This window comes from Aegilops tauschii, chromosome 4 (genome assembly GCF_002575655.3).
Source record: "Aegilops tauschii subsp. strangulata cultivar AL8/78 chromosome 4, Aet v6.0, whole genome shotgun sequence".
NCBI lineage: Eukaryota > Viridiplantae > Streptophyta > Magnoliopsida > Poales > Poaceae > Aegilops > Aegilops tauschii.
The window spans coordinates 513,941,099-513,963,536 of NC_053038.3; the positions used below are offsets into that span (position 1 = coordinate 513,941,099).

General features: G+C 43.5%; 1 protein-coding gene across 1 annotated transcript; it reads left to right on the forward strand.

The window, feature by feature from the left end:
* Positions 1–773: 773 nt before the first annotated feature.
* On the forward strand, positions 774–3,419 carry LOC109772787 (desmethyl-deoxy-podophyllotoxin synthase). Its single transcript, XM_020331482.4, has 2 exons — positions 774–1,764; positions 2,625–3,419. Exons 1-2 carry the CDS (start codon positions 868–870, stop codon positions 3,240–3,242), a joined length of 1,515 nt encoding a protein of 504 aa, XP_020187071.1. The 5' UTR covers positions 774–867; the 3' UTR covers positions 3,243–3,419.
* The last annotated feature ends 19,019 nt before the right edge of the window (positions 3,420–22,438 follow it).

Consider the following 22,438-nt stretch of genomic DNA (forward strand, 5'->3'; position numbering starts at 1 on the left):
TATGCACCTAAGAATTGTAATATATATTTTACTCCCTCCGTTCCTACATATAAGCCTTTTTAGAGATTCCAATACGGACTATATACGAAGCAAAATGAGTAAATCTACACTCTAAAATACACAAGCATACACCCACATCTATGAACGCCAACAGGCACACTCTACCCCTATGAGCACCTCGGAGAGATTGAACTGGCATAGCATCTTGAGATTTTACGAAGTCACCACAGACGCCCCGCAGTCGACGAGAACGTCTCCTCATATGTAGTAAAATCTCTAAAAAGACATATACTATTTAGAAACAGAGGGAGTACATGTTAGTCCAAACTAACAAGAATTCTACCCAGCTGCCATTTTTGTACCAGCATGAATTTATTATACTATACACGGATGTTGACATATGTGAACGTCTAAGCTAGCATTTGAAGAAAATAATTAGGTCTATTAGTCCAAACTAACAGGAATTCTACCCAGCTGCCATTTTTGTACCAGCATGAGTTTATTATACTATACACGGATGTTGACATATGTGAATGTCTAAGCTAGCATTTGAAGAAAATAATTAGGTCTATTAGTCCAAACTATAACAAGAATTCTACCCAGCTGCCATTTTTGTACCAGCATGAATTTATTATACTATACATGGATGTTGACATATCTGAATGTCTAAGCTAGTATTTGAAGAAAATAATTAGGTCTATTAATTCTCTTATCCCTGAAGTCCTGGTTTAGCCTAGTTGAGAACATAATTAAATACCATTGACGCCGGTCCTTGTGTTCTAGTGGTTCTCTCTCCAATCTATCCAGCTCCCAATTCCTAGGAGTGCTAGTGCTCAAACCGTTGGGCTGAACACGCTGCCCGCCAGCATGGAGCAACCGGCGTACTGCCTCTGCCTCTTCTTGGCTCTCCTCCTCCCTCTCCTGCTCCTCCTCAAGCTGTATAGGAGGAATCATGGCGCCCGCTATGGCGGCGTGTGTCTGCCGCCCGGCCCGTGGCAGCTGCCGGTCATCGGTAGCTTGCACCACCTGGCCGGAAACCCTCTCGCGCACCGGGTCATGGCCGACCTCGCGCGCCGGCTTGACGCGCCGCTCATGTACCTCAAGCTCGGCGAGGTCCCCGTCGTCGTGGCCACGTCCCGGGAGGCCGCTCGCGAGATCATGCGGACGCACGACGCCGTCTTCGCGTCGCGGCCGTGGAGCTCCACCTTCAAGTCCTATGAGATGGACGGGCAAGGGCTGATATTCGCGCGGTACGGCGCCCTGTGGCGGCAGCTCCGCAAGATTTGTGTCATGCAGCTGCTCAGCCCGCGACGCGTCCAGTCTTTCCGCCGCATCAGGGAGGAGGAGCTCGCACGGCTCGTGGCCGCCGTCGCAGCCACGCCGCCCGGCGAGCTCGTGAACGTCAGCCAGCGGATCGCTGTGCTCATCACTGACTCCGCGATACGCGCCATGATAGGGGACAGGTTCAAGAAACGTGAGGAGTTTTTGCAGGCCATCGACGAGGCGGTCAAGCTCTTCTCTGGGTTCAACCTTGGCGACCTATTCCCCTCGTCGGGGCTCGCGAGCTTCATCGGTGGCACGGCGCGGCTTGCCCAGGAGAACAGCCGCAAGTGTTCGGAGCTCATGGAGTACGTGATCAACCAGCACGAGGATCAGAGTTCCGTGGAGGAACAAGAGGACCTAGTGGACGTGCTCTTGAGGATACGGAAGGAAGGTGGCCTCGAGGTGCCTCTCACCATGGGAACCATTAAAACCGTTATCTTCGTAAGTGTGTTTTTTTCTTTGGGTGTGAATAGATCTCAGTTGACTAAGAAGTCTCAATCAAGCGAGAAAACATACAAAAAGAAGAAAGAAAAAGGATTTAAAAAGTACTCCCTCCGATTCAAAATAGATGACTCAACTTTGTACTAACTTTAGTACAAAGTTAGTACGAAGTTGGGTCATCTATTTTAGAACGGAGGAAGTATTTTACACAGATCTTGATGCAAGATCTAACAAATATAGCATCGACTGAAACTTCGTTAAGTCTCAGTCGACTGAGATTTAGCAATCCCGTATTTCTATTCATAATTGGATTTCCTCTTGTCTCAAATAGCCATATTGACTAGATACAAAAGCCAAGAGTTCACATCCAACATGTGCATAACATGATCCACACAGTTCAACCACTTCGTAGCTAGTTTCAATTTTCAAGTTCCATGTAGGCCCATATTATTATTAGTACTCGCGTCACTTTCAACTCAAGATTTCCCATTTGATTTGTTGAAACTCCATTGGGCACTCGATCTCTCATTGATACATGGCGGTCACATATCACATCGAGTGACAAAATCCCAAGCGCCAATATACTCTCCCCATCCTAATTTACTTGACGCACACTCATTTTAACATTCAACTTTGATCAATATAATAGAATGTTGATTACGTGTCACAACAATTATATCCATAAATTCATAAAGTTTGGAACCGTATATATTTTATATAGCATATTACTTATATTTTATTGATCTAATTGATGGTCAAAATTGAATCACAGAAAAACAAGGATGTTGTGCAAATAGGGATGGATGGAGTAGTTACTTCTAGGTTACCTTCCTAAATTGTCTATACTGGCTTCTTTGTAGGATCTGTTTGGTGCTGGGAGCGAGACCTCAGCGACAACACTCCAATGGGCAATGTCAGAGCTAATGAGGCACCCAAACGTGATGCGAAAAGCACAGGCCAAAGTGCGCAGTAATTGCCAAGGAAAGCACAAGTTAACCGAGGATGACTTGGCTGATCTCAAGTACCTCCAACTCATCATCAAGGAGACACTGAGGTTGCATCCAGCTGCACCATTGCTTATCCCCAGGGAGGCTTCGGAGCCTTGCAAAATCCTTGGGTACGACGTACCTAAGGGCACTATGGTGTTGGTGAATGCGTGGGCAATTGGCAGAGACCCTAAGCACTGGGAAGACCCTGATGAGTTCAAGCCAGAGAGGTTTGAGTCTGGCATGGTTGACTTCAAAGGATCAAACTTTGAGTACATACCATTTGGGGCGGGACGAAGGATGTGCCCTGGAATGATATTTGCACAAGCGAGCATGGAGATCGTGCTTGCCACTCTCCTCTACCACTTCGACTGGGAGCTCCCTGCTGGAGATAAGCCAGGGAACATGGACATGAATGAGGAGATGGGCATCACAGTTCGACGTAAGAAAGACTTATGGTTGCACGTCACCGTTCGTGTGCCACCGATTTGATTGACAAATGCACTGAGACATGATCATGAGTTTTCATATACTATGGGGGAATAAGTTGAACTATGGAATAGTGGACCGGGGCCATATTAGTTTTTGATTTCATGGTAGCCCAATCATGTAATGAGTGTGGAAGATAAGTGTCAATTTGTTGAATTGCAAAAATATCTTACATTGTGTACAGAGAGAATAGTACACAATATGTCGTGAAATTGCTTAAGCAATATGAGATGGTTGTTGATATTCCATATGCTCAATCAACCTAGACCATGAGGTTTGAATTCATGACTAGATAATGCAATCTGAATATCAGAAAAAAAAGATAATAGAATCTGAATTGAGAATATAGATTAAATATGGTAAAAAAATAAGGTGTGTTCCTAACAGATTATCTGAGTTAGAAGAAAGACTAAAACAAAGAGATATTCAAGCTAAACAACTAAGGATACAAATCTTCTAGGCCATAAAACAGTGATCAACACATAATAATGCAATTCATGTAGGCAAAACTTAACGTAACAAGATAAGACAAAGATAATCAAGCTAAACGACTGTAGATATAATGCAAATCAATAGGGCATATCATACCAATAGCACAAACAATGCAGTTTGGCTAAAGCATATCATGCAATTAGAAAATAATATAATGGCTATAACTTGCATCACATTAGGTGTGTTTGCGAGGTTGGAGTACGATTTTCCACTAGGAAGGTCAAGGCACAACGAGGCCGCAACACCGTTGGTAGTCATAGAAATGAGTGGATTTAACACCCATATTTTCTGTATGTTAAACTTGATATTCTCATATATTCTTTGTTACTATCACTTCAACTTGCCAGATCACTAATAATTGCATAGAGCATAAATTTCCTTGTTTTAATGCTTTGCTACAGATATGGATGTAATCTAGAGGAAATAAAGACATAATAAGGAAACACTTAAAAGAGGATCATTTTCATCTATACCAATATAAAAAGACCCAAAGGGGCAGATCCAACTGATCTTGGCCATCGAACTAAGTCAATCCAACGACCTAGACTGCTCCAATGGCGAGCGCTAAACGTGTTTAACGTGCAATTAATATCATACCAAATATTGCACTAATCACATGATTAACACACAAATAATAGCATACCTAATATCCACGTGCAATTAATATATCTATACCAATATAAAAAGACCCAAAGGGGCAGATCCAACTGATCTTGGCCATCGAACTAAGTCAATCCAACGACCTAGACTGCTCCAATGGCGAGCGTTAAACGTGTTTAACGTGCAACTAATATCATACCAAATATTGCACTAATCACAGGATTAACACACAAATAATAGCATACCTAATATCAGCGTGCAATTAATATATTGCCTAAATATTAACGTGCGTTGCACGTGCGCATTTACTAGTATAAAGAAGCAAAGATGACCTCTTGTACCGCATGTTGGGCTCGAGGTCCACTTCATGACACTTCAACCTTGAACCAAATTCTAGAAGATTTTTTACTATATTAAGGAGAGGGAAAAAATCCAAATCAGTTGAAAATATGCCATAGAAGCAGTCATGTGATGACGATACCCCCATGTATTCATGACTTATCTTTATGGTCCTTGAACAACGTCGCTAATACTTGCATGTTCTAACAAATGCAAATTAGTTGGCCCTCAAGTACAAGAGTTTGTAGTAAGCAACAAGATTTTTCTTCAATGAGAAACCAAGATATCAATCCGTGGAGGTACATGCTTCCTACACCAATGATAAGTTTTGCAACACAAATAAGAACCCACATGTGTCCCCAACAACACTAACAAGGGTGTCAACCTGCTAGCTTTGCTATTTGTACAAGATAATAAATGATAATAGGGTAGGTAATAATTTGAATTTATGGAATAGATTATAACTATAAATAAAAAGAAGTAAAGGATGTTGGATGTGCTTTATTATATTAAAAATTGGACCGGGGTACATAGGTTCAACAATAATAACTCTTCATAAGATAAAAGGGCGGCAAAGTATAGTGGGACGTTTTGGAGCTCGGCCTCCATGGAGGTCGGAGTTTTTGAAAAATTCAAATTTTAATGTTTTAGATTAAAAAATGAAAAAAAATTGTAAGTAAACAAGGATGTCATCTATATGTGTGTAAAATTTCAGGATGAAATACCTTGAAATGCGATATGTGCAAAAAAGACAAATTCATGTACTTTAAGGATGAATAGTGCATCTACTAAAAAGCATGAGTTTTATTTTTGTACCACTCATTTAAACGTATTTCGTCCTGAAAATTTACACACTTGTGAATTATGTCTCTAAGTATATGTCTATTTTTTTCATTTTGTTTGAAACACGCAGAATTGAATTTTGATCATTCCAAATTCAGCCTCCATGGAGGTCGAGATCCATTGAGCATTTTCGGGAAAAGTAACATAGACATGGGATAAAGTGAAATACCTCATGCTCATACTAGATTATGTATATTTGTTAACCTTATATAGATAGTACATCCATAATTTTGTAGAGTGAGAAACCACATCATCTATGGCTAATAATCTACTTTTTGTCCAACATTATCTCTGTATCATCCAAGTATTAAGTAATTAAATGGATATTTTTCTTTGGCAAGATGACATACTGTTAACAGCATAATTTTTTAGAAGAGGCCTGATACTATCGTTTATCATTGGTGGCAATAATACACCGCGAGCCTTTTCTATTTGCTATGACCAAGCCCGATTCCCTACTATGGAATCGGGCTTTGCAGGTGGTTTTGGTACATGGGCCGGTGGCAGTTCACAGTTCCACCTGAAAGCATGTGTCACAAATAATCGGCAAAGAGCAGGCAGTTTTGAAAATCGCCTCTAATTCTTACCCACACAAGTGGTTTTGCATTGCAGAATCGCCTCCAATTTCTTGCCTCCGCAAGCGGTTTCCAACATATAACCGCTTGGAGTACTCTATCATTTAAAACGACTTTCTACATTCAACCGCCTACATGCTACTATTTTTTAGCAAATGTAACCACTGAAATTCAAATTCCATACGAATCATGTACAACTACAACGACGCACACATTCTCATTCATCACAGAGACATACACATTCTCATTCGTTACATATGTCAATTATATCTCATATGACATTCATAAGCCATGGAGGCGTGAGGGTGCCTCCATGGCTGCGAGGGCACCGCCATGGTCAAGCTCGTCGAGCTCCGCCACCGGGGCACTGCCATGTTGGTCTCATTTCTCACAGGCCACGATTGTAGCACAATCATAGCCAGTCGCAGCACCACTGGCCTAGGGCGTGGCACTACTGTGACTCGTTGCAACATTTTTGGACCTCGGTCATAGCAACTGCCATTGCTAGTTGTAGCACTAGGCTCGCCCCAGCCAAGGGCCGTCGCAACTTTTGCCGATGCTGGTTGCAGCAGGGTGATAATCCCCAAGTGCAAGGAATCATCGTAGCAATATCCAAAGGTGGAAGTGATAAGTATGGAGTGTCGAACCCAAAAGGAGCTAAAGGTAAGATCAATATTCTCTCAAGTCCTATCTGCCACTGATACGACTCTACGTACACCGAACGTTTGCTTCCATCTAGAAACGAGAAATAAGACTACGTTGTGGGTATGAAGAGGACATCTTTGCATGATATCGGAGAACTAAAATGTAAAAATAGGTGTTGTTATCATAAAGTTAGAATATATCACAATATTACAAATAGCGAGTGTGGAATAATGATGGATCGGTGTGCGGAATTATCCTAGGCAATTGTTAACAAGATCAGTAATCATTATTGCAATTTTATATGAGGGAGAGGCATAAGCTAACATACTTTCTCTACTTGCATCATATGCACTTATGATTGGAACTCTAGCAAGCATCCGCAACTACTAAAGATCATTAAGGTTAAACCCAACCATAACATTAAAGTATCAAGTCCTCTTTACTCCCATACACAAACAATCCCCTTAATCAGGTTTAAGCTTTTGTAACTCTAGCAACCCACTATAAGCGAATCATGAACATATTGCAAACCCTACAGCGAGAATCCCTCACGTGTGCGCGGCACGGAGGGCACCATAGGACAGCATCAAAATAAAACATACGACTCAAACCAATCTAGATCATCAATCAACCCAAAAGACAAAAGAAATCTACTCAAAACATCATAGGATGGCAACACATCATTGGATCATAATATGTGGCATACAACACCATGTTCAAGTAGGGGATTACAGCGTGGTGCGGGAGAGTGGACCGCTTAAAAGAGATGAGGAAGGTGATGAAGAAAGTGATGGTGATGAAGACGGTCACCGCGGCGATGGTTCCCCCAGCGGCACTCCGGCGCCACCGAGAGAGGGGGGGGGAGAGTCTCCCCCTTGTGCTTCCTCCTCCATGGCCTCCCCCCTAGATGGGGAGAGGTTCTCCCTCTGGTCCTTGGCCTCCATGGTGATGATGGCCCCCACCGGCTTCCTCCTCCATGGCCTCCGGTGATGATGGCCCCCTCCGGCAGGGTGCCGAAGAGGGCCTAGATTGATTTTTTGTGGCTATAGAGGCTTGCAGCGGCGGAACTTCTGAACTAGGGTTCTTTTCGGGGGTTTTGGCATTTATAAGAATTTTTGGCGTCGGTCTAACGTCAAGGAGGTGCCCGAGGGGCCCACAAGCCTCCTCCACACGCCCTGGGGGGATGGGCGCGCCCCCCAGGCTTGTGGCTTCCTCGTGAAGCTTCTGGTCCTTCCTCGATGCTTCGGGGGTCTCTTTTGGTCCATAAAAAATCACCCTAAATTTTCATCCCATTTCGAGAACTTTTATTTCTGCACAAAAACGACAGCACGGTAGTTCTGCTGAAAACAGCGTCAGTCCGGGTTAGTTCTAATCAAATCATACCAAAACCATATAAAATTGTTGTAACATGGCATGGATACTTCATAAATTATAGATACGTTGGAGACGTATCTATAATTTATGTAAAGTTTGTGATTCCCGAAGCATGCACGTATGGTGAACCATTATGTGATGAAGTCGGAGCATGATTTATTTTTTGATTGTCTTCCTTACGAGTGCCGATCGGGACGAGCGATGGTCTTTTCCTACCAATCTATCCCCCTAGGAGCATGCATGTAGTACTTTGTTTCGATGGCTAATAAATTTTTGCAATAAGTATGTGATTTCTTTATGACTAATGTTGAGTCCATGGATTATACGCACTCTCACCCTTCCACCATTGCTAGCCTCTCTAGTACAGCGCAACTTTTGCCGGTGCATTAAACCCACCATATACCTTCCTCAAAACAGCCACCATACCTACCTATTATGGCATTTCCATAGACATTCCGAGATATATTGCCATGCAACTTCCACCGTTCCGTTTATTATGACACATACCATCACTGTCATATTGCTTTGCATGATCATGTAGTTGGCATAGTATTTGTGGCTTGGTCATCGTTCTTATTTTTTATACATGTCACTCTTGATCATTGCACAACATCCCGGTACACCGCCGGAGGCATTCATATAGAGTCATATTTTGTTCTAGTATCGAGTTGTAAGTAAATAAAAGTGTGATGATCATCATTATTAGAGCATTGTCCCATGTGAGGAAAGGATGATGGAAGCTATGATTCCCTCACAAGTTGGGATGAGACTTCGGACTTAAAAAAGAAGCCAAAGAGCCGAAAATAATAATAAAAAAGAGGCCAAAGAGCCCAAACAAAAAAAGAGAAAATAAAAAATAAGAGAAAAAGAGAGAAGGGACAATGTTACATTCCTTTTTCCACACTTGTGCTTCAATGTAGCACCATGTTCTTCATGATAGAGAATCTCCTATTTTTTTCACTTTCATATACTAGTGGAAATTTTTCATTATAGAACTTGGCTTGTATATTCCAGTGATGGGCTTCCTCAAGTTTGCCTAGGTCTTCATGAGCTAGCAAGTTGGATGCACACCCACTTAGTTTTCTTTTGAGCTTTCATACAATTATAGCTCTAGTCTTCTCCTCACAACCTCCACATACTCTATTTCACCTATTGTGCTATATCCATGGCTCACGCTCATGTATTGCGTGAAAGTTGAAAAAGTTTGAGAACATTAAAAGTATGAAACAATTGCTTGGATTGTCATCGGGGTTGTGCATGATGAAATATTTTATGTGATGAAGATAGAGCATAGCCAGACTATATGATTTTGTAGGGATAACTTTCTTTGGCCAACCTATCAATAATTTATGAAGTATTCATGCCATGTTGACAACAATTTCATATGGTTTTGGCATGATTTGATTAGAACTAACCCGGACTAACGCTGTTTTCAACAGAACTACCGTGGTGTCGTTTTTTGTGCAGAAATAAAAGTTTTCGGAATGGCCGAAAATTTATGGTGATTTTTTATGGAACAAAAGAGACCCCCGAAGCACAAGAGCTGGGCCAGAAAGTGGACGAGGAGTCCACAAGCCCTCTAGGCGCGCCCTACCCCCCGGGAGGGGGCTCTGGGCTTGTGGGCACCTCGGGCACCCCCTTGATGTGAGACCAACGCCAAAAATTCTTATAAATATAGAAACCTCCTAAAAGAACCCTAGATCGGAAGTTCCGCCGCCGCAAGCCTCTGTAGCCATGACAAACCAATTGGGAGCCTGTTCCGGCACACTGTCGGAGGGGGAAACCATCACCGGAGGCCATCTACATCATCCCGGCGATCTCCATGACGAGGAGGGAATAGTTCACCCTCGGGGCTGAGGGTATGTACCAGTAGCTATGTGTTTGGTCTCTCTCTCCCTCCCTCTCTCTCTCTCGTGTTCTTCATTTGGCACGATCTTGATGTACCACGAGCTTTGTAACTATAGTTGGGATTATATGGTGTTTCTCCCCCTCTACCTTCTTGTGATAAATTGAGTCTTGCTCTTTGAGGTTTTGTTATGTTGGATTGAGTATTGGATTTGAGAACACTTGATGTATGTCTTGCGATGGGATATCTGTGGTGACAATGGGATGTTCTATTGATTCACTTGATGTATGTTTTGGCACTCAACTAGCGGATTCCCGAGGTAACATTGGGGTAATCTATGCATAGGGGTTGATGCACGTTTTCGTCCTATGTTCTCCGATAGAAACTTTGGAGTGATTCTTTATTGCGCGTTAAGGGATTGTTATATGATTCAATTATGTTATCATTGTTGAGAGAATTTGCACTAGTGAAAGTATGAATCCTAGGCCTTGTTTTCAAGCATTGCAATGCCGTTTTTGCTCACTTTTGTTACTACTTACCTTGCTGTTTTTATATTTTTAGATTACAAAAACCTATATCACTATTCATATTACACTTATATCACCATCTCTTCGCCGAACTAGTGCACCTATACAATTTACCATTGTATTGGGTGTCTTGGGGACACAAGAGACTCTTTGTTATTTGGTTGCAGGTTTGTTTGAGAGAGACCATCTTCATCCTACGCCTCCCATGGATTCATAAACCTTAGGTCATCCACTTGAGGGAAAATTGCTACTGTCCTACAAAACTCTACGCTTGCAGGCCCAACACGAGTCTACAAGAAGAAAGGTTGCGTAGTAGACATCAGTCGTAGCCGTGGAGTTTGCGAAGACTACGGGGAACTCGCGCGCAAAGACCTGCGGGAGGAGGAGGGTGTGGGTGTGGGTGTGGGCCCGATGAGGTCGTGCCGCACGCGGAAGATGCCCCTCGACACGGCGAGGGCACGCCCGGGGAGGCGCCGGAGGACGTCGAGGAGGAGGTCGTTGGGGAGGCAGACACCGTTGGCATTCATCATGCCGGCCTAGTCGCACGCGAAATTCACGGTGGGCGATGATAAGAGACGATCTTGATGGAGGAATGATAGGATATTAGAGCATCTCCAATAGACGATGCAAATTTGGAGATGTAAAATAGGTGTTGTATAACTTACATTTTCTTTTTACATCTCTAAAAAAGAGGCAACTCCAATAGATGATGCAAATGAAGATGTAAAAACTTGTTGAGCTACTACTTAATTTCAAACAAATTCAAACATAGCAAGTTCAGTTACTACATTTGAAACATAGCTCAAATGAAAATATAATTAAACATTGTTCTAATTAAAACATAAATTAAACATGGTTCAAACTACTACATCCATCAAATTATGAATACTCCAAATGACTACTACTAGTTCGAACAACTACTTGAACTACATAGAAGATGAAACTACTCCTCATCAGGGCTCTTGAAATGCTCCCAAAACTCGTCCTTGCCCGGGTCGTCGCACTCCTCGTCGTCCTCCTCCGAGTCACCCCAGTCCTCCGAGTCAGACTTGATGGGGATCAGCATCGAGGGTCCGGCCTCGTCCTCCTTCTTCACCCCATTATTCTTCTGCTCGACCTCGCGCTTCCAGGAGAACTCGTGCTCGGCCTGGAGATACTCCCGATGCTCCAGCGCAAACCTCGCCATCATCGCCTCGTCACTATCGCCGGGAGCAACGTGAATGGTCGGCCTTTTCTTCGTATTATTTGTCATCTCCTCCATATGAATACCCACTAGAACGAGGAACTCCGCAGCCGCCCGGGTCTCAATCTTCGAGAAGTTGAGCTCCGTCCTTGGCCTCCTGGCACGCCACACTACCATGTCGTACGCACGCACAGCCTCGACGGTGGTCAGGTACGACCCGAGCCAGAACCAGCGGCCCTCGTTGTAGAACTTGACACCAAAGTTGCCGGACGGCTTCGCCTGCAATTCGAAGAATCCATCTTGCTCTCCGGGGCCTTCTTCGGCGGCATGCCAGCGGCGAGGTGGCGGTGGCTGAGTGGCCGCGGCCAAAAGCGGAGTTCAAATCGGGGCGGCGGTGGGGCGAAGGTGGGTGTGAGGGCTGGGCGGTGGATTGGCGGTGGCGGCTGGGTGGCGGCGACGGCGGGGACGAATCCGGCGGTGGCGGCGGGCCGGTGAAAAATACGCCCGATTCACGATGTGCTGGCGGGGCGGCGGTGGGGTGGTGGCTGGGCAGGTGCTTGACGGTGGGGTGGTGGCTGCTGGGATGGAGGAAACGGCAGCGGCCGCTGGGCGGTGGGAAACGTCATCTTCGCGGCGGGGCGATAGCAGCGTGATGCGGTGGGCGGGTGGGCGCTGGCGGCAGTGTGGCGGGAGGAAGAGCTACAGTAGGAGAAAAAGAATTGAAGGGCGGTTGACGGTTGGCACGCGTCCGGCTGTTTTACATCACTTGGAAGTGGAGATGCAAATTTGTATTTTTAGGTGTTGTATTTTACATCACTTGAGGCAGGTGATGTAAATTTTTGCATCTACATTATCTACTGAAGGTGGGTTTTTCGGTCTTGAAGATGCAAAAGTTAATTATTTTTACATCTACATCTTCTATCGGAGATGCTCATACGACTGCAATCGTAGTGGGAAATGTATAACGTCCGGCAGGGACGAACATGCAGAGCCAACTCTAACAAACTGGAACGCCAAGTTCATGACCTGATGTTCCATGATTTGTTCCCGATGTTCCATGATTTGTTCGCCGGACATCTGCAGCTATTTCACCTTTATTTCGGAACGATTACGTTGCTTCCGAAGAAAACAGAGGCAGTGCGGATTGAGCAGTTCAGGCTGATCTGTCTTCTTAATGTCAGTTTCAAAATTTTCACCAAGTTCGGAACTAATAGGCTTACGCAGATTGCGCATTCTGTGGTGCAGCTATCTCAAACTGCTTTCATGCCGGATAGAAACATCCTAGAAGGGGTTGTGGTCCCACATAAAACGCTCCATGAAATCGACACGAAAAAACTCGACGGGGTGGTTTTTAAAGTGGATTTTGAGAAAGCGTACGATAAGGTAAAATGGCCATTTCTACAGCAGGCCTTACGGATGAAAGGATTCAATCAGGCCTGGAAAAACCAGGTAGATGCTTTCACGTAAAAAGGGAGTGTATGAATCAAAGTGAATGATGACATAGGTCATTATTTACAGACACACAAGGGTCTGAGGCAGGGAGACCCGATGTCACCGATTATGTTCAACATTGTGGTAGACATGTTGACGATCCTAACAGGAAGAGCCAAGGATAATGGCCAGATAGGCGTCCTTGTCCCACATTTAGTAGATGGAGGTGTGTCCATCTTACAATACGCGGATGATACTATCATCTTCATAGAGCATGATTTGGCAAAAGCAAGAAACATGAAGCTTGTGTTATGCTTATTCGAACTGTTATTGGGATTAAAAATTAACTTCCATAAAAGTGAATTGTTCTGCTTTGGAAGAGCTAGAGACGAACAAGAAGCTTATAAACAACTGTTCGGGTGCGAATTGGGGTCTCTGCCCTTTACGTATTTGGGTATACCAATTCACCATCACAAGCTTTGCAACGCAAAATGGAAGTGCATTGAGGATAGATTTGAAAAGAAACTAAGCTGCTGGAAGGGCAAGATTATGTCATACGGAGGATGACTAATTCTCATTAATTCGGTTCTCACGAGTATGCCTATGTTTCTCTTGTCCTTTTTCGAGGTACCAGTTGGAGTTCGGAAAAGACTAGATTTCTATCGATCGCGTTTCTTCTGGCAGAGCGATGAATTAAAATGAAAGTACAGGCTCGCTAAATGGGACATTATTTGTAGACCAAAAGACCAAAGGGGCCTCGGCATAGAGAATCTAAAGGTGAAGAACATATGTCATCTCAGCAAGTGGCTATATAAACTATCTGTAGAGACCGATGCCACATGGGCCCAGATTCTGCGTAATAAGTACCTACATTCCAAAACTCTATCCCAGGTGACGGTCAGACCGACCGATTCACCATTTTGGAAGGGGCTGATGAGAGTGAAATCAGTCTTCTTCAACAGGACAATTTTTTTAGTTGGAAATGGTACTACCACGAGATTTTGGGAGGATACATGGCTAGGGGAGACGCCCCTTGCTCTCCAATATCCTTCTCTCTATAATATTGTTCAGCGAAGAGACGCTTACGTTGCAACAGTATTACAGTCCAACCCTCTCAGTATTCAATTCAGGAGGACTTTGGCGGGAAACCGTTGGGAAGCTTGGCTCCATCTTGTGAGAAGATTGATGGATGTTTACCTCTCTCAACAGCCAGATCAGTTACACTGGAAACTCACTAAGAATGGAGAGTTTTCAGTTAAGTCCATGTATCTAGATATTATTTACACTGGCCATATTCCTCGATCGAAACATGTTTGGAAAGTCAAAGTGCCTTTAAAAATTAAAGTGTTTATGTGATTTATCCATAAACAAGTCATTCTAACTAAGGACAATTTGACAAAACGCAACTGGACAGGATCTAGAAGATGTAGCTTCTGTGATCAGAATGAATCCATCAAACACCTCTTTCTTGATTGCCCAATGGCAAAAATTATATGGCGGTCTGTCCACATAGAATTTAATATTACTCCTCCGAATACTATCAACACATTGTTTGGGACGTGGTCAGATGGAATAGATTCGGAAACGGCGAGACAGATTCGTGTAGGAGTATGTGCTTTATTATGGGCAGTATGGAACTGCAGGAATGATATAGTTTTTAACAGAACAACAAATTTTCATTCTTGCAGGTTATTTTCCGGGCCACTGCAAGTGATCCGTATGTGGTCGCTACTCACTCCAACGGATACCAGGGAGCATATGGTTACTGGGTCTATCTGGTGGGAGACGGTAGCACAGGCTATCTTCAACCGGTTTGGATGGCGGTCATGTAATAGGATAGGTGTTTAGTTTCCTATCTTTTATATGCCAGCCGGTTGTGGCTTTTTTCAATTTATGCTCTTTGTGAGCTTTGTTTACCTTTGAGACCTGAAGACTTTGTTGAACCTTTGCTTGTTTAATAATATGGTTGTATGCATCGTTCTGATGCAGAGGCCGGGGGATAACCTCCTTTTCAAAAAAACATTCATGACCTGATGAACATATCACATTTAAAGCTGGTCAACTAAAGGCAGATATTTTGCTTCAAATGAAAGCCAGATCCAATCAATAAACAGCGCGAGTTCATTTATTCTGATCATGGTTGCTTGCAGGTATCAACTCGATAGCCGCTGACCTCAAGGACAACAGTGCAACAGGATCGTCGGCGCCATGGACGTGGCCATCGCCACGAGGAGGATTTGATACATGCAGATTTGATATATTGATTGAATGCAAATGACAAAATTAAGCAAAGACCTCAGTATATGCATTGAATGAAATGCCCTGTATCGGGGAAAAAATTAGGCGAGGACCTCACAAAAACACAACATAGTTCAGTTTTAGCACAACACAACCAACACTCTGCATAAGATTATAGAGCATATTTTGTTGGATCATTTGAGCTTGCAACAGTGAGAGCATATGTTTTTTCTTTTCTGGCGAGCTTGGCACCTGAGAAATGATTTAATTTTTGGAAAGGGGACGGAATCCATTGCTGCTTCTGCAATTTTTGTGGACAATTATTGGTCTTCATTTACGTCTTGTCACTATTGAGGTTGTTCCCAGTAACAAAGGTAAAGGAAAATTGGGAGGTGTGATATCAGTTTCGGCACCAGTACAAGATCATGTGTTATGCAAACCTCCCCCAGATGATTATATCAAGATCAATGTCGATGCCAGTTATGTGGAAAGTACTAATGTCGCCAGTGTGGGGGTGGTTGCTAGAAACTCATCTGGTGAAGTTATTATTTCTTCGTGGGACTTTCTGGGTCAGTGTTCCACCATGAATGAAGCTGAACTACGTGCATGCCTGGCAGGCCTTTATATCGGTATTACTCTTCACCAGTCAATTATTCTGGAGACTGATTGTGCTTTTGTTCGTTCTTTCCTTGCGAATGAGAAGGTTGACAGGTCTCCTCTCGTTGATCATAGAAAGAAGCCTTAAGTATATCCAGGATGATCAAGAATTTTAAAATTGCGAAAATCAATCGGCTAGCCAATGGGGTGGCTCACGAAATTGCGAAGTTTAGCTTTATTAGTAGATCTGATGGGATTCTTCTTAATAGTGTTCCGCCTTGCATGGAGAATTTTGTAATGAACGATTCTAATAACCTTTTTACTTAATAAATATATGGGGGTTCTAAAAAAAGTAATCACCAGCATCAGTAGCAAGACAAAAGTATGGTTATGTCAAGACCAAATTTAACCAATGGGCAAGATATATACACTTACATGAGTTCAATCCAAAGGTATATTAATCGAAATAACTAGAATAAAGAGAATAGTATTCTTCATGATAGTTGTACTTCTGCGAGTGGAAAAAATAAAATGAGACTCTAACTAGGAATATAGATTGTGTAAGTGAAAATGCACCACAGTGGTATGATGTTTCTAAGATGACCTGGATATTTTTCTGGGCGGGAGTGCATCGACATAGCAAGGGCGGTAGGGGAACGCAGCGTGAATGTCTCTAGCATGTTGATAATATTGTCTAGGATACATGTCACCTAGATACTGCATTCTCGAAGTTTGGAGATGATACGCCACTACCAGATCACTGAATTTTAGAAGGAGCGCGTCCTTGTACGGATGGAATCCGACAATGTTGCAACCCCATTCCTAGACATCCTCCTCTGCAATTGTACTGCTATGTAAGTCAATGAAGTTGTGCTCATCCGAGTTCCATGAGTAGTTGAACACAGATGGGTGAGGAGAATCTGGGTTTGGGACGCCAGAGTCTTGGGGGTGGCCGGCACGCCGTCGGCGGTGCCATGTCCGTGGCGAGGAGGAGGAGGTGGAGGAGCAGGCGACACCAGGGCGGTTGCATGCAAGAGAGAGAGAGAGAGAGAGAGAGAGCGGAAGTGTGCTATAGACGAAGGATGAGACCGGCGTCTGATACCATGTGGAGAAGTGAATGGGGAGGGAAAATAGCACCTTGGGTGCTGTCGTATCCATCGCATAAATATATGTACATGTGCAACAGTAGCGTGGGGCCTGGAGCTAGCTACGTGGATGGGATCGTGGGCAATCGTGCATGCAATACGTGGGAGAAGAGGGCTAGCTGCTAACAACAATGACCAACTTGAAGTGCAAGACAAGGTAGAATAAGATCCTACACTATCATATCTTTCTTAATAATCATAATACTCAACAGTATGAATGCATGATACCAAGATCAGCCGTGAATAAGCTGAGTTGCCGCGGATTCGATCGTCGAAGTGGATTCAATTTTAACAAGAGGGGCAGCAAGAGCCACGAGGCGGCGGCACAAAAGGATGCATGAAGCCACGAACGAAAAGGAAACTATCAATCTGGACGAAGCCACAATCTAAACAGCTACAAATTAGGTATTTTTTTGTGAACCAACCTGTGGTTGGATGGTTAGAGAGATAGTGGTATCCCCAGCCCACCAGGGTTCAAGTCTTGGTGACTTCATAAATCTCAAGATGATATGCCGGCTCAGTCTCTCAAAGGTGCTAATAGGGGTAGGGTGTGCGTGTGTGCGTTCATAAGTATGAGTGTATATGCGCGTATGTATGAGCGCTTGCATCTCTCTACTGTGTTAAAAAGGTATTCCTATTTTTCTGGAGCATACAACTTAGCGATTCTGCAATGTAATACTGGGCCTTTGGACTGGAACGATGGGCCGTTAGGATCAAATGAAGATTCATACCCCTAAAAAAATCAGACGAAGATTCATAACTATACATATATGCTAGTACCAATTACCTAATAAAAATTCACAGGGGGGCGAGGTGATGGGGGGTGTCTGACCCCTGCTTGCACCACCTGTCTCTACCTCTGTACATGATAAGATACTTGCCAGGGATAATATGTTTTCTCTAAGATGACCGTGATGTTTTTCTGGGCGGGAGTGTATCGACATAGCAAGGGAGGTAGGGAACGTAGCATGGACGTCCGTAGCATGTTGATGATGTTGGCTAGGATACATATCACCTAGATATTGTATTGGCTCTCTCCTCTCAACTAGAGAGAGGCATGTCCCTCCACAACTCTATCTCCATCGCCACCACCACGAAGGCTACACATGAGGAGAAGGAGCCATCGCCACCACCACCAGGCATCGATTCTAGGTCATGCGTGCCGGCCACAATCTCCTTCTTCCTCATTGATCCTATAATTTGGAAGGTTGAACATGTTTAATTATGCCATCAATAAAGCATTCATCTTTGTGTCTATGCTCATCTATGTTTGAGTGATTGATTCGGTTCTAGGTTGAGGTATGACCTATCACACAATATTAGTCTTTGTGGCATCACCTACTATGATTGGAACATCTTCAAGATGGTCTGCATGCATGAAGGTATTAGAAGTACATAAGAAGAAAATGTCTGTATGAATCTATAATTCAACTGCCAAGAAACATCAAGACTCGTGCAACAACGCTATGGATCCAGTGCAACAGTTTGAAGTAGAGCAAAATGATAATGTTCAAACATCAAGATTCATTTGTGCTCCTCTTAACGCAACACATATCAACAACCTAATGTAATGTTCTTCTCAACATCCTACACATACTCTGCTAGAAAATCTATAACCATCCAAAATATAATTTACATGGACCTTGGTAGTCAGTAATCACCACCATCAGTAGCAAGACAAAAGTATGGTTATGTCAAGACCAAAATTAACCAATGGGCAAGATATATACACTTACATGAGTTCAATCCAAAGGTATATTAATCGAAATAACTAGAATAAAGAGAAAATAGTATTCTTCATGATAGTTGTACTTCTGCGAGTGGAAAAAATAAAATGAGACTCTAACTAGGAATATAGATTGTGTAAGTGAAAATGCACCACAGTGGTATGATGTTTCTAAGATGACCTGGATATTTTTCTGGGCGGAAGTGCATCGACATAGCAAGGGCGGTAGGGGAACGCAGCGTGAACGTCTCTAGCATGTTGATAATATTGTCTAGGATACATGTCACCTAGATACTGCATTCTCGAAGTTTGGAGATGATACGCCACCACCACGTCCGCTGATCACGACGACGCAGTGCGGTCACCACATCATAGAGGTGTCCGGAGGCGCAGCGCCCCGGCGTGAACTCCCGGCTCTCCCACCGGCCCGTCTGTGAAGAGAACAGAAACGCGTGGAACACCTTGGCAGCCGGCTCTTCTCCAAAAAGGTTTGGTAGGGGCGTATGCTCCCAGTCGACCCAGCACGGTAGTTTGGCGCGTGACGACGTACCATGCTGCTCTTCTTCGTACCGTTGTAGCTTCTCCGTGGGAAAGAAGAAGACCCGGTGGTGCTGCGACACGGCCGGGTCAAAGGCGAGGAACATGCCCTCGATGCTGCACGGCAACGGCGTCGGCGGAAACGGCAGGCGGGCATACCGCGACGTCGCCGGGTTGCACACGTAGGGAACACCAGGCCACTTCCCCTCGAGGAGGAGCAAGCCGTTGCAATGCTGCTTTAGGTGGCAATCCCGCTGGTCCCAGAAGAGACGCCGGTAGGCAGGCTGGTGGGCGTCGAACTTTAGTGCTAGAACTTATGGCATACATCAAAGTCGAATATGTCTATGCCCAACCGGTTACACACACAACTCCAATCCCTGTCGTTACTACTTCATGTGGGTGTGCGCCCTTTGCATGTGTATGGTGCTTCTGTTTCTCTCTTCCAGTGCACACACTGACACCAGCATGTCTTACATCAATACATGCATGCCTACTTTATCTTACCTCTCTCCTCTAACTCCATCACTTTTTATTTTCTTTTGACAATTTAGATGGCTCATATCTTTAAAATCAAAATTGTGTTTTTGATTTTTTTTTACATATTTGAACTCGTGACGCCAAGCCCTTTAGAACAAGCACTAGTAGAAAAAGGGCCTATTGTCCCGGTTGATAAGGGCCTTTTGTCCCGGTTTTTGAACCGAGACTAAAGGGTCGTTACTAATGCCCTAACCCTTTAGTCCCGGTTCTTACACGAACCGGGACAGATGGGCCTCCACGTGGCCGGTGCGGCGAGCCCAGGCAGGAGGGCCTTTGGTCCCGGTTGGTGGCACTAACCGGGACCAATAGGCATCCACGCGTCAGCATTTCAGTGGCTGGGGTTTTTGTTTTTTGTTTGGGGGGGGGGGGGGGGGTTGGGGGTTTTGGGTGGTTAATTTAGGTGTTTCATATATTGTGTTAGCTAGCTAATTAATAGAGATAAGTGTCCTCTCTTATCTTCGTACTTGGTCGACGCTACGTACTATATACGTATGGAGAGGACTAGACACGCTAGCTAGTAATCAAATGAAGGAAACAGAAGATCGTCATGAACATATGCATACAGAGAGAAGTGATATCGACCACCTCTCCTTCTCCGAGAGATTGGTCGAACAACAAGTTCTCGTATATCTATCCGACACTACCGGCTACATATATACAATAATTATCTCTTACAATATAATCTCCTAATTAAATTGTAAAAACACAGGGTCCACATAGTATTCTCCGTTTTCAGCGATCACGTGGTCAAGGAAGAATGCCGCCAATTCCTCTTGAATTGCTCGCCTACGATCTGGTGCTAGGAGTTCATCCCGCTTCCGAAACATCTAATTTGAAGAAGGGGGTCAATACATATATATATATATGAATAAATGAAACTCAACACAAATGATGATAATAAAAAAATTATGAATATTATTGCTTACGCACTTCATATTGTTCGTCAGAGTAGCCCCACTTCAAAACATTTACAAGTTTTTTTATTAAATATTCATCTTCTACATAGAAGCGATCATACTTTAAATTTATATGCTTGTCGGTTATCTCTTTTTTCAGAATTAAAATTCCAAGTTTATGTTATTTAGCCAAAATATATAATGATTTTTTATTTGGCCAAAATATATAATTATTTAGTATCGTGTCAGGACATCAAGTGTTATCTCGGTCTCTTGGCTTGCCGCGCATGCTGGTTAGCCTGGGATCACCGGTTCAAATGCTTATTTTTCACCGGCTCAAGGATAACATGTACATATGGCCATCGCCAATAAGCTAAAGAAGCTCGGCAATATTATGCAGTAGTTTTTCTTTTTGAAATGTTGGCAGGTACAATGGCTATGATCCAAACAAATATAGCTTGCCAAAATTTTGGTCATGCCAATGTTTTGATTGGGCTAATAGGGGAACAAACCAAACACACCCATTGACATTTTTTGTGAACATAGTACAACCAAAGTCACTCACATACACGCATCTCTATGAACGCACACATGAGCATCAGTGGCGGACCTAGCCCACTGGACCAGGGTGGACCAGCAGTGTTATGGTACATATACATTTATTTATTTTTATTTTATTTTTTTAACTTTTCTCCTATGGTATAAAAGCTATTTTCAAATCTCAGGGTGGGCCACCCTCTACCTCCGCCACTGATGAGCACCTTCGAAAGATTAAGCCGGTATAATAGGATCTAGCGATTGTAATCGTAGTGGGAAATGTACAACGTGTCGGGCAGGGACAATGTAAAATGCAGAGCCAGCTTTTGGGCGCCACGTTCATGACCTGATGGCCAGATCACATTTGACGTATTGTGAATCAAAGGCAGATACTTTGCTTCAAATTAAAGGCCGACCGAATTAACGAACGCGAATTCATCGTATCAACTCGATAGCCGCTGACCTCAAGGAGAACAGTACAACAGGATTCGTCGGTGCCATGGCCGCTGTGGCCACCGCCACGACCCATGACGAGGATTTGATACATGCATGCGGTTCGGATTGGGTTGATCTTAAAATTTGAGCAGTAGTAGGGACCTGAGCTGACTATCTGCCTTCTGATTTGTTGCAGAGAAGATCCCCGATTTATGGACCGGATGAAAATGCCAAAATTAGGTTAAGACCCAAAAAGTGCCTGCAGAGGCCGAGCTCCATTGAGCTCTTTATTCATTTTCTTCCAGCGAAATACTTTTTTCACACCTCAAAAAAATCTGGAAAAAAGTGTACAGTAGACATATATTTGTAGTATACATGTACAAAATTCCATGAACATACATATTCATATGTGATGTACACATAAAAGACAAATACACATATTAAAATGGGCCTTTTCTTTGTTGTATTTGGGCCAAATATTTGTTTTTTTTGTGTAGCATGCAAATAATCAAATTAGTTGATGAAATGTTATACATACTTGAAGAATATGCATATGTATTTGTGGGAAAAAAATCTTCTATATACATTTTGATTTTTTTTGTAAAACGAGCTTCATGAGCTCGGTCTTCGGAACGCTATTCTCGGCGAAGACCTCGATATATGGATTGAATGAGATATGCCCTGCATCAGGAAAAA